The 17,313-nt window shown below is 46.5% G+C and overlaps 1 protein-coding gene across 3 annotated transcripts in view; it reads right to left on the reverse strand.

Annotated features, from left to right (window-relative positions):
• ZNF462 (zinc finger protein 462) overlaps positions 1-17,313 on the reverse strand; it is a 142,271-nt gene that overhangs the window by 21,851 nt on the left and 103,107 nt on the right. For all 3 annotated transcript variants that reach the window (XM_060154689.1, XM_060154691.1, XM_060154690.1), the window contains 3 exons: positions 15,288-15,555; positions 13,236-13,372; positions 3,353-3,576 (listed from right to left, as the gene is read on the reverse strand). In XM_060154689.1, the coding sequence (XP_060010672.1) occupies positions 3,353-3,576; positions 13,236-13,372; positions 15,288-15,555 (629 nt within the window). The remainder of the gene's footprint in view (positions 1-3,352; positions 3,577-13,235; positions 13,373-15,287; positions 15,556-17,313) is intronic.

Genomic DNA, 17,313 nt, shown 5'->3' on the forward strand with positions numbered 1-17,313 from the left:
TATTCCCTTGGCACCTCTGATGAACATCAACCGGCCACATATATTAGGGTTTATTTCTGGACTTCTTCTTCTGCACCACTGATCCATACATCTGTCCTTATACCAATACCACACTTTCTGGATTACTGTAGCTTTACAGTAAAAGTTTTGAAATAAGGAAGGGTGGGTGAGTCTTCCAATTTTGTTCTTTTTTCATACTGTTCAGGCTATTCTAGGTCCCTTGCATTTCCATATACATTTTAGCATCAGTCTGTCAATTTCTACCAAAGAAAAAAGCCTACTGAGATTTTGATAGATTACACTGAATCTGTAGATCAGTTTGGGAAGCATTACCAATATTGAGTCTGCTAATCCATGAGCATGGTATATACTGCATCAACTTAGTTCTTTTATTTCTCTCAACATTTTGTAGTTTTCAGCATATGGCTTTCACAGTTCTTGTTTATTCTTAAGCATTTTTATTCTTTTTGATATTATAAATGAAACTGATCTTAAAATTTCATTTTTTCAGACTGTCCATTACTAGTATATAGAAATATAACTGGCATTTGTATATTGATCTTATATCCTTCAATTCTGCTAAACTCACTAATATTCTAGTAACTTTTAAAATAGATTATTTAGGATTTTCTACCTACAAAGATCACACTGTCTGTGAACAAAAACAGTTTTATTCCTTCCTTTCCAATTCTTATGGCTTTAATTTCTTGTTCTTGCCTCATGGTTCTTGACTTTTGTATTTCAATCACTAGCAAACTTCTCTTTAGTACACTGTTTATTGATACTCCTACACCCTTTATCATGAATGCTGCAATCAGGCTGTTGTATATCCTTCACCCCAATGAATGACCGTTTATAATTACTGTCACTGCCTATCAGTCAAAAATTCACTTTCAGCAGCACTGCTGTCTATGTTTATAAAGTAGTGTTTGGATAATTATTTCAAAAATTCAAATTGCATTTTGTATTCATCATTTAGAAAAGAAGGAACAGTTAATAAGCACGAGCCTAAAACTTCACAACGAGTGGCAATTCTTTAGCCTCAATTAGGTGCTTGCTGGCCTTAATAAGCTGGTCAACCATGAGAGGGAGTAAGATTAAAGAATCGAACACGGCATAATGAAAATATAACATATCAAAGACCATGTCTAAAATGCAAAGTAGAGTTAGTGACTTTATAGTCCATTTTAGGTCTTTAGGGACATAACCGCCTTTCTGATAGGTTGTTGTTATATTTGAGCACAGTTCAATTCACAAATAGACTGAGACGCGGCTCTCAAAGTGTGGGAAATACCAGGACTTCATTTAATCTTACAAAACTTCTGAGAAGAGTATACTGGTTCCCATTTAGAAATCAGGAAACAGACAGAGAAATTGAAGTAACCTGCTGTACAGTAAATGGTGGAGACAAAATTCAAACCTAGGTCTGTTTGGCTCCAAAAGTCCTAAACTGGGCTCCTAGTTTCCTGAGTAACCCGTTTGCTTGATGCATATTCCAAAGCCCCACATTTCCGCCTGCTTTCACATCTGGTATGGTTTCTAGCCTTCTCTGGAATTCTCCAGTGACTCACAGCTACTGTGCAACCACTGGGGAAGAATCTACCTTCCTGGTTTGCTCAGTCCCAAAACACCAGTCTGATGGCTTCAACACTACAATGAAAAGATCCGAGGTGGTTACATAAATAAGACACGTGTGCATAACTGTAGAAAGCTTAGCTTGAGATAGATAAGTGATTTTCCTTTCAGTCTGGGGGCAGAAATGCCCAGGAAGTTTGGATAAGAAAGGGTATTGGAAGTTTTTAAGTGAGGTAATTCAGGCTTTTCTTCTCTGCTTTCATTTTTGGGGAGACACATTAGAAAATGAAGGCATTCCAAAGCAGAAAAGTTAGCATCAAACCATTAAACTGTAGACGGGTGATAAGCTCAGCCTTCTCTCTCAACACCCCACAGAAAAATTCTAACCCTTGGTGCAGATGACTCAGACAGGAATCTTTATAACTTGGGTTTGTAAGTCCAGAAAAGAGAAGCTGTTATTTCCACTGACAGTACACAGAGCAAGGAAAAAAGGAAACAGTATCAAAAGTGCTTCTCATTGTGCCTTAGGTAAACATGCACTAGATGTTCTGGATTTGTTGGTTAATTAGAAAACATTTCAATAGGCTCTTTTCATGAAACAAATACTGATCATCCCTACCCCCCACCGACACACACACTCCCCACACTCTGGACAATATACAAAACCAGAAACAACTGTCTCAACTCCTGACGTGCCACACAAGTCCTCAGAGAAGTGAGGAAGCCATCTGGGATGACTTTACCCTCTGATCAGCAGACTTTTGGAAGAGAATTCTCTTTCATAAACCCCTTATTTTATGTCCTATACGAATCTGTTCCCTCCACAAATAAAACACATACTGCACGGTCCTTACAATGTTCAGACATGAATAGCAAAGCCTTGGAAAATTTTTGTAGTCAGCAATATATCAGAAACAACCTACATGACTGAGGGACACACCGGCAGAGCCATCAGATAGAATAGGGGCCGGCAACTAAGGGTCCACAGCCTGTCGCCTAATTTTGTAAATAAAGTTTTATTGGAACACAGCCATGACCATTCATTTTTGTCTTGTCTAGGGCTGCTTTCTTGCTACAAGGGCAGAGCTGAGTATCTGCCACTGAGACCATCTAGCCTGCAAAGCCTGAACTATTACGATCTAGCCCTTTATGGAAAAAGTTCATCAACTCTTGTGATAGTACATTTAAAATAACACGAAGGGCTTCCCTGGTGGTGCAGTGGTTGGGAGTCCACCTGCAGATGCAGGGGATGCGGGTTCATGCCCCGGTCTGGGAGGATCCCACATGCCGCGGAGCGGCTGGGCCCGTGAGCCATGGCCGCTGAGCCTGCGCGTCCGGAGCCTGTGCTCCGCAACGGGAGAGGCCACAGCGGTGAGAGGCCCACGTACCGCAAAAAAAAAAATAAAAATAAAAATAACATGGAGAAATACTCCAGTTAGGGTAAGTTAAGAACAAGCAAAGAAAGATATGCTCTTTCATGTAAGGTAGAATCATAATTAAATAAAACAAAGGAAAGTGGGCATAGAAGAGACCAAAAATGTTAAGCAGTTGGATGTGGGGGCAGCATTACAGGTGGTTCTCTCTCCCCCACCTACGTGTTCCACTTTTCTAAAACGACCTTACAGTTCTTTTATAAAAGAATAAACTGAACCTCATTTTAAACATTACTTTGGCGCGTGTCTCTGTCTTGCACACAATGGGTGTGGCTGAATTTGGCCCAGCCCCTCCCCCAGGTGTGCTGGGGGTGGGGGTGGGAGGAGGGAGGCCAGGCCCGTACCTTATGCTCATCCCGAAGGTGGCTGTCCAGTTCCTCCGTGTGCTTGGTCTCATAGTAGCAGAGCTGGCATTTGTAAGGTTTCAGTTCATTGTGCTTTTCTATGTGTTGCTGGAGGCTCTCGTCACTGGAGCAGGTGAAGGTACACTTATCACAGCGGAAAACTACTCCCTGCAAGTATTTTGACAGTTTGGATCGGCATACTTCAATGGGGACAACGCGCTCTTCTGTGGAAACAAATTGAATATAAAGATGGGAATTTTTACTGATGGAAGGCAGATGTCCTCTCTCGGGAGTACAAGGAGAGACTCACCCATCCACTGTTGCTACTTCTCATGGCTCCAGGTCCGTGAACTGCATGCACATGCCCACCGTCCCTCCTCCAACCCCCCAAATCAACACAGTCCGCTGGGACACACAGGTGTTTCTAAGGCCGAAAGCTCTCTGTGTACTTAATACCCAGAATGGCCTATAAATAGGGGTGGGCAGGCTGAAAGGTGCTGGCTAATTCCTGAATGGAGGTGATTAAAGGAGGAGAGAAGAACAGAATTTGTACCAACATGAGCGATTATCAGCAGCAACAGCGCATCCTACTTCCTCAGCACGTGGCATTTAGGCTGGACTTACGGATGTCACAGGTGTCTTTAAGGGGGAAGGAAAATGACATTTTCGGAGCACCTATGTGCCACCACTGTGTACCTCCCTAGCTACTCTATTAGGCTGGAGTTATTCCCATTTTTACAAATTAGTAAAGCAAGGAACTGAGCTTTTAAGTAACTCTCTAGGGGTCACAAACTCTCTAACTGCCCAAACCAAGATCCCCATGCCCATCTACCAAACCGCAAGTCGGTTCTTTCCCATCGTTTCCAATTCCATTCCTGTTTCCCCTTCCAAGATGTTCTCAAGGAGACTGTTTTCCTTTTCTGGAAACCAAGGGAATCTCTAATCTAAGTTCAAATCTGAAAACAAAGCATCCTGGACACTTTCATTCACTGAAACTCCAACTGCACCTCGGAAGAACTCAGGCAGATGAAATGGTTGCAGGCAGCCTTCCGGGGGAGAAAGGGGTGGCGTGGGAGATGTGGAGGATTTGTGCCTTTACAGACAATCTGTAATCTGACTGTCACAAGGGAGAAAATAAAAGAGAGAGAGGATTTGGGTGCTTTTCCCATTCACATACCAAATGCTGTAGGGCTGGAAGTGTGTGTGCTTGTTTATTTTGTGCTCTCTCACCCTTGTGTTTAGCTGCTCAAGTTAAATTTCACACCAGTCTGCCCAGAGTTTCGGCACACGCGCCAGATATCCGTAACTGGGATAAAATTAAAATCTGTGCTATTTATGCAAGGATCAAATATAGCGTGTGCTTTCATGCTGTGTGTGAATTTCAGAAGACTCTGAAAGTTTACAGATGGACACACACAACATATATTATTTAGAAAGAGCAGTGTATTAGTAAGTCAGGAAAGTGTGCTGTACCCTCAGAGTCACCGAGTGGCAACATTTCCAGAGCATCAAGATGTTGTGTGAAGCCGCTCACTCTGGGAGGCCTCCCTTTGTTGCTGGCCTGTGTTTGGCCCCTGGGGAATTTTCCCACCTGAAGCCCTGTCTTTCTCTCAACCAGCACATTCTCAGTGCAGGGCAGTCCCTGCCGTGGGAGCCCTTGAATGCAGCGATTAATTGGCCAGCAAGAATCTGGGCAGAGGAAGCGTGGAAGGTGGTGTCTGCACCACACTCCCTGGAGCTCTAATGCATATGTTATTTTCCCTGTACAAAGAGTCAGTCGCTTATTTAGAAATATAAATATTTTTAAACCACAGTAGAGCAGACAGCTAAGAAACACATGATTATAATGGAATCCACACATTTTCTTAGAATAGTAAATGCTGTAACAGTCTTCTAACCATTCAGTTCCACGGTTTGGTGTAAATGGAGGGAAAAAATGCTTTGGCGTAAACTAATGAGCCTTAAGAAAGCCCAGCCTGTGATGTTCTATTCCTCTAATCCAGGTTTGCTCAACAGCAGCACTACTGATGTTCTGATGCCAGATAATGCTTTGCTGTGGGAAGCTTTCCCGTGCAGTGTGGCATGTGTATCATCGGCACCCCAGGCCCCCGCCCACCAAGGCCAGCAGCACCTCCTCCCCCCCAGTCACGCCGACAGAAAATGCCTCCAGACAGCTGCACCCTGAAGAAGCAAGATGGACCCCGACTGAGACACCACTCCAGGTCAAGTGCCAACTATTCAGTCCAGCTGCCCTGGGTTAGACAGGCGTGGCCATGAGCTACGAGCAAGCTGGCGCCCGCGGCAGGAGATGGGGGGCAGGCTGAAGCGAGGGGACCGGGTTCCACCCTGCAGCTCAGGAGTTCATGGGAAGTGTTGAGACTCGCACCCTCCCCCCGCCCCATGCTCTCTGTGTTTGCTCCTGATTTATATTTTGTCATTTCTATTGCTTCCCCTTTCCTTCTTCGGCTCTGGCCTGTCCCGTCGGCCCCGGTTCTGTCGACCTCCGTGGAGATGGAGAACAGCTGGCTATAATTTTCCACATAACGACGCCTCAACACCTTGAAGACATTCGGTCGCCCTCCAGTCTTCCCTTCTCCCCCATAAATAATCGTTTCTTTCAAGCTTGTGTTTTTTTTAATAGGTCTCCTTTTCAACTCCTCTACCACTTTGGTTAGTCTTCTTTGCAGTTTCCTATTTCACTGTGTGTCTAAATGCATTTTGCACAAAGTCAGGAGCACCCAGAATAATACCTTGGAGGTGAAACAATAACAATGAATGGGAACGGCTGCTCCCGTTTATTAAGGGCTCACTATGTTTCAAGCATGGTTAGGTGTTCGATCCTCTCAGCTACTTTTTATTCTCACAACGCCCTGCAAAGTCAGTTTGATTATCTCCAGTAAAAGCCGAGAACGGACCAGTTAAGCTACTTCCTCGAAGTCGCTCCTCTAGTTCAGCACAAAGTTGTGACCTGGGAGCCTGGGTCTGCTGACCTTTACCCGCACCCTCCTCTGTTCCTCCTGAAAAGAGCTCTCTGGGCACATCCAGTCTGTTTGCCATGCACTGCTAAGCTTTTATTCCTAATAGTTCAAAATCACAAAAGCTATCGGTGTCTAAGGCAACCATTTCTATCTGTATTTCTTTCAAATATCTTCTGGATTTCATAGAAGGTCATTTCCCTGCTGACTTATCCTGAAAGGTAAGACTTCCCATTTCCAAACTAAGACATTAACTACAGTATGTCCCAAGTCTCTTAGTTATATGGATGTTAATTTTAGAAAAAAGTTATCTTTTTTTTCCTTTCTACAAACATGGTTAACATGACCAAGATATAAAACAAGACAGACTCTAAAAAGCAGGTGAAGGACCGATAGCGTTTTCTCAATAAGGTTATTCACGGTGGAGGCCAGTGAAGGTCCTGAAGTGGGAGACTGGAATGTTTCCAGGTGGGGCCTGAGCCCTGTCTTGGCTACATAAGCTCAGCGCTTGGGGCTTTTTCTACGGGGGCAGTGACAACTGTGGGTCTTTTCCTGACTTCACACCTCTCGAAATTACCTTGGGTAAGAAATCAAGGCCTGAATCACACTCATTGTGACTCAGCTTCCAGCTCTGGTTGCAAAAATATTATGACTTCACCAGTCTGACTACAAGATAGATCGTGTCTCTCATCTCCTCACACTCAAAAGATGGCTTAGCACCGCAGCTGGACAGAAAAGCCAAGAGGCTCCAGCCTGGAGCAACGCCACACTGTAGCACGTGGGTGCTAAAGTTCACCAAGAGCCCGGAAGCGTGTGCCGGGTGGAAAAATCTGCAAGATCGCCACTACCGAGGCGGGGGTGAGGGGGTCACTTCTGCTCAAAACAGCGAAAACCCACATCACTGTGGAGCCCAGAATCACCAAGGAAAAATCCTTCCCGAAAGGGAGCCCACAACACACATGGGTTTCCTCCCCACAACGTGAGGCCTACAGGAAGCTGGGGGAGATCTGGAGTCATTCACTCCAACAAACTCTGAATGCAGGTTACCATGGTAGAGGGCCGAGACCCTCTCTGGGCCAAACCAAAGACCCACCTGTTACCCTCTCTCAGCCAAACAACTGACAAAGGCTGAGAACTAGAAAGCCACCATCCCCAAATATAACCATAAATAGACACGCAGAAACATAAGCACAACAGCTCCCGTAAGAAGTTTTGCCATCAGCCAGGCTACCACCCTCAAGCCAGACAGAGCTGGGAACTGCACCTCTAATTCTAACAGGCCAAAGCACGTGATGGGGAGGAAGGAAACGTGTAATCTCACTGAATAAAACGAAAGACTATCAATCTCACCGTAGATTTTTTTTTTCTCAATAAAAATGATACTGATCAGATCAATTAGGGGAGATTAGTTCAGTTCCAAAGAGATACCCACCTGCAGGGGTCAGTTGTACTCAGCATCTGTGTACGTATTGAGGTTACAGGCTGGGAAACAGAGAGGTTAACCAGCCAACTGGAGACCAGGCTCAGTGATTACAGAGCTTCATAATTATAATGTAAATATTTGGCAGAACCGTTTCATGCCTATAATTCAATCTGTGCCCAGCTTTTTATACCCAGGTTTGCTGTACATATACAAGGGACGTCTAGGCAAAGCGATGCATGAGGCATTGTGCTTCCAATGGTGATGAGAGCTCAGTGGAGGGACTACCCTGGTGGGGCAGTGGTTAAGAATCTGCCTGCCAGTGCAGGGGACACAAGGTCCGAGCCCTGCTCTGGGAAGATCCCACATGCCACGGAGCAGCTAAGCCCGTGTGCCACACCTACTGAGCCTGCGCTCTAGAGCCCGCGAGCCACAACTACTGAAGCCCGCGCATCTAGAGCCCGTGCTCCGCAGCAAGAGAAGCCACCGCAATGAGAAGCCCGTGCACCACAATGAAGAGTAGCCCCGGCTCACTGCAACTAGAGAAGCCCGTGCACAGCAACGAAGACCCAATGCAGCCAAAAATAAATAAATTTATTTAAAAAAAAAAAAAAGAGCTCAGTGGAAACGTACTCCCGAAACTGTTTACTCCTTTGTTCACTGTCTCTCTTGCCACTAAAGCTCAAGCTCCTTCGTGCCCAGACCTGGCCTGACTCTCCCTGGCTGTATCCCTAGAGCTTACAGCAACACTAGCACAGGACGGGTGTTCAGTGTGTGTCTGTGGCATGAATGAAAACCCACCAAACCTCCTACCACCAACTTTCTCCTCGAAACAGAAGCCTCAGGGCTTAATTTTTCTCCAGTTAAATTGGTCCGATCATGGTCAACCTCACCAAATGTTGATCTGACCTAAGTTCACAGCTCCTCCAAGAGATGGGTCTATAATCCTTGGCTTCAATCTTTGCTAAATTAGAATTCACAGGTGTCTCATCAGTACCGCAGCTTCCCAACTACCTACAGAGTACCGTTCTACCCCTATGCTGGTACCCAAGCCCTCCTTAATTTGGCCGGAATATACTTTCCTAGGCTTGTCTCCTATTCTCTTCAGAACAGTCTGATACCACTCTGTAAACACGTCTTGCTTCCACTCACCTGACTGGTTTGTTAAAATTCTCCTTCCACTCTGTAGTGAGTCAAACGGTGCTCCCAGAAATTTATGTCCACCTGGCCCCTCAGAATGTGACCTTATTGGGACAAGAGGTCTTTGCATGTTAGTCAAGACAAGGTCCAGATGAGATCATATTGGGTTAGAGTGGGTCCTAAATCCAGTGCTCTTATATGAAGAGGAAAGGGCACACCGACACACACACGCGCATGCACGTGCGCGCGCGCGCGCACACACACACACACACACACACACACACACACACACACACACACACACAAGGCCACGTGCAGATGAGGCAGAGACTGGAGTGATGATGCAGCCACAAGGCAAGGGAAGCCCAGGGAAGTCGGGAGCCAGCAGAAGCCGGGAAGAGACAAGGAAGGATTCTCTCCTAGTGACTTGAGGAGGGGCCCAGCCCTATGAACACCTGGATTTCAGACTTCCGGACTCCAAAACAGAAAGACGATGCACTTTTGTTAAGTCCCCCAGATAACGAATACACCCACCTTAAGTCTTCTCTGCCTGCTGAAATGTTATCATGGATCAGTTTGAAAGCTACCCCCTCTACCACCTTTTTCTACCCCAAACAGAAATATATCTGCCACTAGGAATCTCCTAGATACTGATCGCTCATTATCTTATATGGACTATGCACACGCTTCATCTCCTTGAAGAGGCAGACTGGGTCTCGTGTATCCCATCTTAACCCAAAGAACGCAGCACGGCGTGGCATGAAACAAGCAAATAATGAATGTTTGCTGAATGCATGGACAAACAGTATGCTTGCTCTCTTTTGCCACAGCCAACGTAATTCCATGGTTATTTCTCATTCAGGTTTCCCCGGAGTGAAACGGATTCTCTTTCCCTTCCTCCCTATGTAAATATAGCAATTTGTCTGAACAAAAAGCTAAGGAGACTCCAGTCCTGCAAACAGCAGCGCAGTCTCAGGGCCAGTTCAGAAGTTGCTTTTCTTGCCTTTCATTCCACGTATTTTAATTAACTACGGTCTCAGAAAGATCTCGCACTGCAGGCTCTAGAGACCAAAGATGTTTGTTCATCCACAGAGTAAGGAAAGCACAGGTGGAGGAAGAGCTACATCTGGTTACTTTGAGATCAGCCCCAACTCGAAATTGCCAGGCACCCAGCCCTGTCTCTTGACTTGTCGAGACCAGCTTCCCACTGAGCTGCCATTTTGAGTTGGGATGGCCACCAAAGCCAGGCCAGGATGCAGATGGCAGATACGCTGTCCCGAAGCACCCTGCCCCCTGCAGCTCAGTGGTCCTTGTCTCTGACCTGCAGCCTCCAGACCACGCCATCCTCAGACCCAAATGCCACAGCCACTAGAACGCTCAACAGAGTGACACCAACCACCTCCCCAAGGATGAGACAGTGACGCCTGGTGGGTAAAGGCATGGGCTGGGGGTCAGACGAGCCTGGGTTCAGATCCCAGCTGGGTTGCTTATTAGTCATCTGACCTTAGGTAAGATGCTCAGTCTTTCTGAACCTGTTTTTTCTGTTATTGTCAGGGATAACAGTAATACCTACCACTTAGGGTTTTTTGAAAATTCCATAAAATGACTCACTGGAAAGCACTTAGCACAGCACCTGGTACTTAATAAGCTCTCAGTAATAGTAACCATTGCTGTTGCCATGGATGTTGTCATTATTACCACCAACCCTCAAATGCTCATGTTCATTCCAGGTTGTGTACTTTCTGACCCCAATGAGGACAATATCTATATACTCTGATGCCTCTTTTAAAATAAATCATCTCTATAAATAAAGAGAAGAGACTGTAAGTAACCAGTGACAGGCAATATGATGGATGGGTCATGGGGTCAGAGGACTGCATTGACACACAGCTTCCCTGCTCACCGGCTGGATGACTTTAGTTAAACTACTTCAGCCCTCGTGGGCCCAAGGGACTCAGCACGGGATTCAGGGTGGGGACAGTATGCACTACATCCTACACGGTCCCCTCAGGAGAACCCAGCGGAGAAACTCCTTTCAGGTTCCAGCATCTCAGATTCCTGAACAAAATTTCAAGAGTCTAACAAACACTCTAAATCCAGTTGATTCCGTTTTTGTCTCTCCTACCGTGGGCCGCAGTCCCAGGGCCACGACTGCAGCCTACTGCTAACAAACGCACAGCATCTCATGGCGGACACCGAGTACCCAGACTCTAGGTGAGCTTTTTCATACTTGACGTGACTTTCAACTGCCTTCTCCTTATCCTGCATTTGCCCCAATCTTCTCATTTGTTTCTTTGTTTGTTTGTTTGTTTGTTTTTGCGGTACACGGGCCTCTCACTGCTGTGGCCTCTCCCGTTGCGGAGCACAGGCTGCAGACGCGCAGGCTCAGCGGCCATGGCTCACGGGCCCAGCCGCTCCGCGGCATGTGGGATCTTCCCGGACCGGGGCACGAACCCGTGTCCCCTGCATCGGCAGGCGGACTCTCAACCACTGCGCCACCAGGGAAGCCCTTCTCATTTGTTTTTAATCCTACGGTTCTGCACGACTCTTTTTAAGATACCTTAAATCCTTTGTGAAACGATCGTAAATAACTACACTAAATCAAAGAAAAAGTTTTTTCCAGCTTCAAGCTTCATGTACATAAAACAGGACTACAGGTCACAGTACTGTCCCTCCCAGTGTGGCTGGACGATGAAGTAAGCGTGTGTGAGAAGCACCACGTCAGGTGTGGCATGCTCCAGGCATTAAGCGCTTCTCTCTCTCTGCCTCCGTTTCTTGAATTCTCAGCTCAGGGAAGGAAAGTCATCCAGCGCATTAGGCATCAAGGCTCTGATCCCACCAGGCAGCAACATGGAAAAGACAGAGAATCCACCGCCAGAGTGGGGTCTCACCGATGCTGTCTGTTCTACAGCAGCACGACGCCTGGCCTCGCCCCAAGCAGTGCGGGCACAGAGCCAGCGACACACACATGGGCCGGGGGACCGGAAGCCAGGTGGCTGAGGAGGCACACCAGGAGGGGGCAGTCGGACCAGGAATTCCTGCCTAAACGCTCCTGCGTGGCTTTCCCTAGCTTGCAGGCGGACGTCCTCGCCAGCAGGCATGTCACGTCTCATAAGCCTACCCGGGGAGGAGGGGGACCTGAGGGTGCTGAAGGTTGAGGCTTCCACGGAGTTTGCAGCAGATGTGGGTGACATGTCACAAAACGTGCTGGCCAAAGGCAGCGGCTCTGGGGAAATGCTGGCAACTTTGAAAATGCCCCCTCCCCCCGCCCCCTGCGATGCCCAGCATTTGAGTAACATCTCAGCAGGGCAGCAGAAGACACTTGTTGCCTTCGAGTCTTTTTTCGGTATTTTCGGCAAATACCTAAAAGCTTTCCCAGGTTAGAGGTAAAGGAAGGAAGAGAGGCAGGAAGAGGAAGAAAAGAAGGGAGGGAGAGAGGGAGGGAGGCAGGGAGGAAGGAAGGAGAGATGGAAAGGTCAGTAGGTGGAAATAGCAAGAGAGACTGGCAACGGGTACTCTAGCCATCTTTTTCCATCCACCTCTGGCTTGAATCTCTTCCGGATAAAGGAGGTTTTACATAAACATATTTTTCCTTCCAGTGCAGACGGGCCTGTTGTTTAACTGTTTGAATTGGCCAGCAGTAAACTCCACTCAAAGAAAAAACAAAGAGGACCTAAAAGACGTACCCCAGCTTAGCAGAGGAGCCGACGGTTACGGAACACCCAGGATGCACCCACATGGAACACACTAGACACTCAATACGTCACCTCAGAGGCATAACTCGTCACCTCTTTTTACGGAGGAGAGGGAGGTTAAACACAGGAGGCTTTAAATCTAGAATTTAAACGCAAAGCCTATGGGGTTTCTAACATATATCAGGCCACTTTCAGTTTTAAGAATTTTCTCTCTCCATCCAGTTCGAGGGAAATTCCGCGTTCTGCTTCGGAAATCATCATTTTGGTGTTCGTCCAAAGAACTGCTTACAGCCACAGAGCTCCTTGCCCTCACCCACCCACTCTGCTTCTCATTCACTCCTTCCTTAGCAAGGCCGTGAGAGCGGAGGACTCAGGATATAAAACTCCCTCTCAGGGGGAAGCCCCGCAGAACTGTTCACTGCAGAATCCATCACCTTTGCCTCCCTCCACGTGAAGGAAATCCTCTCAGCTGGAAGATGTTTTTACCCTGTTGGCTGTCACTAGGGTGATCGCTGTGATTTCTTGAGGGGAGATACGGTGGGGAGCAAGGGACCAGGCAAAGGTGCCGCTTCCAGCTTGAGACGGCTTCCCTCTAACGCCACCCGAGCCGCCTTCCCCCGCCCCGCACAAGAAAACCGAGCTTGGAAGGTTACCTCGGTGCAGCACGATGTGGTCAATCATGTTGCGTTTGTATTTGGTGTGATAGAGGCAGAGAGGACAGCGAAGATCTTTGGGGCCCTCCTCGGGGACCGCCGAATGCCCGGCTTCCACGTGCATAGTAAAAGCAGATCTGGGAGGGAGGTGGGGAGAGAGGCGATAAGTGTAACCAAGGAGCATCTCACTCACACCCCCTGCCAGCAGCCCTACTACAGAGACACTCCACCTGGGGTCCAAAACTACAGTGGTTCATCATGTTTGCTGACCACGAGTGCCCTGGTCCCTCGTGCAATAACTAAGCACTGTCATGCAGCGGTAACTTCTTTTTGGAAATGTTGCTACCTGGCTGGGCTCAGGCAGGGCTGAGTTTGAAAAGAAAGAAATAGACTCCTGATTTTATTCTTGAGAATTAGAAGTTGCCTGTTAAACTTAAAACAAAATATAAAACAAAATCCCTACGAGAATATATTTCTCATCAAGCTCAGGAGGGGGACTGTTTTGAAGCTGGAAGATTTGTCAGCTGCCTCGGTGACTCTTCCCAGGGAACAGGGGAGGGCAGGCTGGGTAGGAAGTCAGGACGGTTGATGACCACGTAAAGGAAACTCAGAGCTGTTGTACCAGCTCGGAGGCAGAGGGTACCACTGCCTCCCCACTCCATCCTTTTCAAAACTTCAAAATTTACAAAGCCTTAAATGTCTCATAAAAATGGATGAAACCAAGAGTTTAACGGGCAAGGTCCCCTTCTTATTAACCCGAGTGCCTCTCTCTGGGGAAACATGTACACCTGTCAGTGGGCCCTTGTTATCTGGGTCCTTTTTGCCTTCTCTCACTTCTAAGGTCACATACATATTTATCTAAAAAACTACTGAACCACATTAATAGTCAGAGATGTAACACATTTTCCATTAAATCCAAGCAACTAAGATGTTGGTGGAAAAGAGACTTGTTTTTCTATCAGTTCATGTTTTTTGGGGGGGCATGAAGTCTACTCACCAGCCTCTCTGTGTGGAGTGTGTATTGAAATACTGGAGTGACCTAAAGCCCAGGCCCTGACGGCAGCAGGAGCAGATAATAGCCTTATATCTGTACTATAGCATTTCATATTATTATAAAAGCTTTCTATCTATGATACAATAACACTTATTAGTGTTTCCTTTGCTCCAAGCACTACGCTAAGCACTTTACGGCTTCATTTACTCCTCACAAGCACCCTCCAAGGTAGGTACTATTATTGTCCTTTTTTTTTTTTTTTTTTAACAGATAAGGAACCAGAGACACAGAGAGGCTTAGTAACTTGTCCAAAGTCATACAGCCAGTAAGTGGCAAAGCTGGAGTTCAAACCCAGGTAGTCAGGCTCCATATTCTACACTCCTAACCATGAACCTAAACAGTATCTCCCAGGGTGAGATGAAATCACAGGAGTTTAGATTAAATGATAGGAAGCATGCCAATCTTTCTCATACACAGGAGCAAAGGTGACTCCGGATTATATTTTTCTAGATGGGAACAATCTCTCTGTGATTGTTCAAGTTTAGTCTTCCCACTGTGGAGTCTTGGTTCTCTGGGTGTCTTTCAATAACATGATCTTAAGAAATAAGAAATCTATACAAGGGTAGCAGGGGCGTCACGACTGCCGGTGTTCTCTCTTGACTTTGACTTTGCTTCCAAGAAGATATTTTTTTCCCCCAAAGGCAAATAAAATAAAAGGTGAGGGTGAGGGTGTGGTTTTCCAAAGGGAAAACACTCACTGTTTCACATACTGGGTCAGGGAAATCCTTTGCCATGATCTCACACTCCTTGGGCACCCATTTTCTCTGATTTTTAAACTCATTTGTTCTGATATAGCTCTTCATCTCTTCCCCAAACCCCCAAAACAGTCTTCTGGAACTAGCCTCCTCTTGTGAAGACTGGACCCAACAACCCCTTCTTCATCCAACAGGCAGGGCCTCCCATGAGCTCCAGATAGGAGAGTGAAAGGGAAGAGCAGGGTGAGGGGTGAAGCGGGTGCTGCCACCTTGTTTTTCAAGGCTGTTTTTCATGCCACTTACTTAAAGCCTGTGTAAAAGGAGCAGTCTTTGCACTTGAAGAGCTTCTTCCCACCGTGCTTGTCCCTGTAATGGCGCCTGATGCTCTGGATGTAGCCAGAGGAGAATTCACAGAATTCGCAGTGAAGAACAGCTTCCGTCTTCTGCTCAGTGCCCCCCGCGGCTCCAGAAAGAGGCACGGGGCTGACACGGCTGTTGTTTCTCGCCAGAGCAGCGGATTGATAGTGGTTCAACTGCTGCTGCACATCTGGAGGCTCGGAGTAGGATGAGTCTGTGGACAGATGGGGGAAGATGACACCAGACACAAAGAACACAGTGGAGGTCTGACACCTGAAAACCCCCGACATTAGTTTTGAGTTTTTTGTTTTTGTTTTTTTTTTCCTGTGGTACGCGGGCCTCTCACTGTTGTGGCCTCTCCTGTTGCGGAGCACAGGCTCCGGACACGCAGGCCCAGCGGCCATGGCTCACGGGCCTAGCCACTCCGCGGCCTGTGGGATCTTCCCGGACCGGGGCACGAACCCGTGTCCCCTGCATCGGCAGGCAGACTCTCAACCACTGCGCCACCAGGGAAGCCCTAGTTTTGAGTATTTTTTTAAAGGGGTTGACTATGATCCCAGCTTTCATCTTCGTTTACATTCTACAACGCATCTCTGGGGAAAGGCAGGTAGGGAGGAAGCGTCACTTCTTTTAATCTGACTTTGAGGGTTCACTACATTTAAAAATAAAATTCTGAGGTTAAAGGTTTCCAAGTGAAGGAAGAAAGTAAACTTTTTTTAAAGGAAATTGCAGCGTGGCAACAGGCTGCCACAGAATCCCCATCCTTGTAGGTGAGATAAACAAACCCGCACAATGTACACAGGCATCCACATGAGAAAGGCAAGTAGAAGATGCAGTATCTCCTCTTCTGCAGCCCAGAATTATTCAAGCCAACCGGGGGGGAAAAAAGCCTTTAACAGAAATGCTCAAGCACATGGCACTCACAAATATAAAAGTGTTTTATGCCTTCACTGTCAAGTGATTTAAATTTTAAAATATAAAAATCCAATAGTGTTCTCCAGGAATGGATGTTTAAAGCTTAGTCAGCATTAAGATGGAGATTTATTCATAAATCCCATTAAAATGAAATTCCAAACAAGTTTCCCTGAAAAGGTATTTGAAAGTTTGCAATTCGGAGGAAAATGCTGGAAGTGACAGGCACAAATCTTAAGCCTGTGACGCCCAATGTCATGTGGTGGGGAAATCTAATGTAGACGGGAGGTGGGAAAATCTCAGTTTCTTCCTTAAATAAGAATTTTTTTAAAAAAAGAGAGAGCAAGTGAAAAGAAAAAAAGGTCTTGAACCTTTTCCCAACACGCAGCTCTGAATGTTGAGGTCAGGAATTCACCAACGTTATCACCACCATTGTCCTATATAACCTATGGCTGCCCATGAATGACACAAATGGGAGTCTGTGAATCCCACACAGATGAATTTCAGTGTAACTTTCCTTGAAAAGAAAACAAAGGACTCTTTTCTTAAGCCTTTCAAAAAGCAGGGGGGAAACGGGACAGAAACTGTACCAGCCTCCTCCTGATTTGATGGACACCTAATTTTCCAAAGTGTGATTTCCCCAGGCGGGACACGCGGGGGCTCTGTAAAACCCATATTTGATGAGACTGGGACCATCCATCCCATCGGCCTCAGAGCAGTTCCCTTATTGTGGGGTCACCTCTTGTCTTCAAAATACTAAAATTCCTCCCCTTCTTGTTTCCTCCTCCCCTCCTCAATTCATATTCCTCAGGATGGAGGAAAAAACCCAAATTGTAAACAAACCTGCCACACACACACACACACACACACACACACACACACACACATAAAACAAAAGGCAACTCGAACAATATCTCCGAGCCTCCATGGGTTCATTACCAGGTGTAAACTGAAGACAAAGGAAGAAAGACATTAACACAACTGAATTCATTTCAGCCGATTCTTTTAATCTCCTTTTTCCTTCTTCCTCCACCCTAGCCTAGCCGATGAACCCACTCAG

This window comes from Lagenorhynchus albirostris, chromosome 7 (genome assembly GCF_949774975.1).
Source record: "Lagenorhynchus albirostris chromosome 7, mLagAlb1.1, whole genome shotgun sequence".
In the NCBI taxonomy this organism is placed as follows: Eukaryota; Metazoa; Chordata; class Mammalia; order Artiodactyla; family Delphinidae; genus Lagenorhynchus; species Lagenorhynchus albirostris.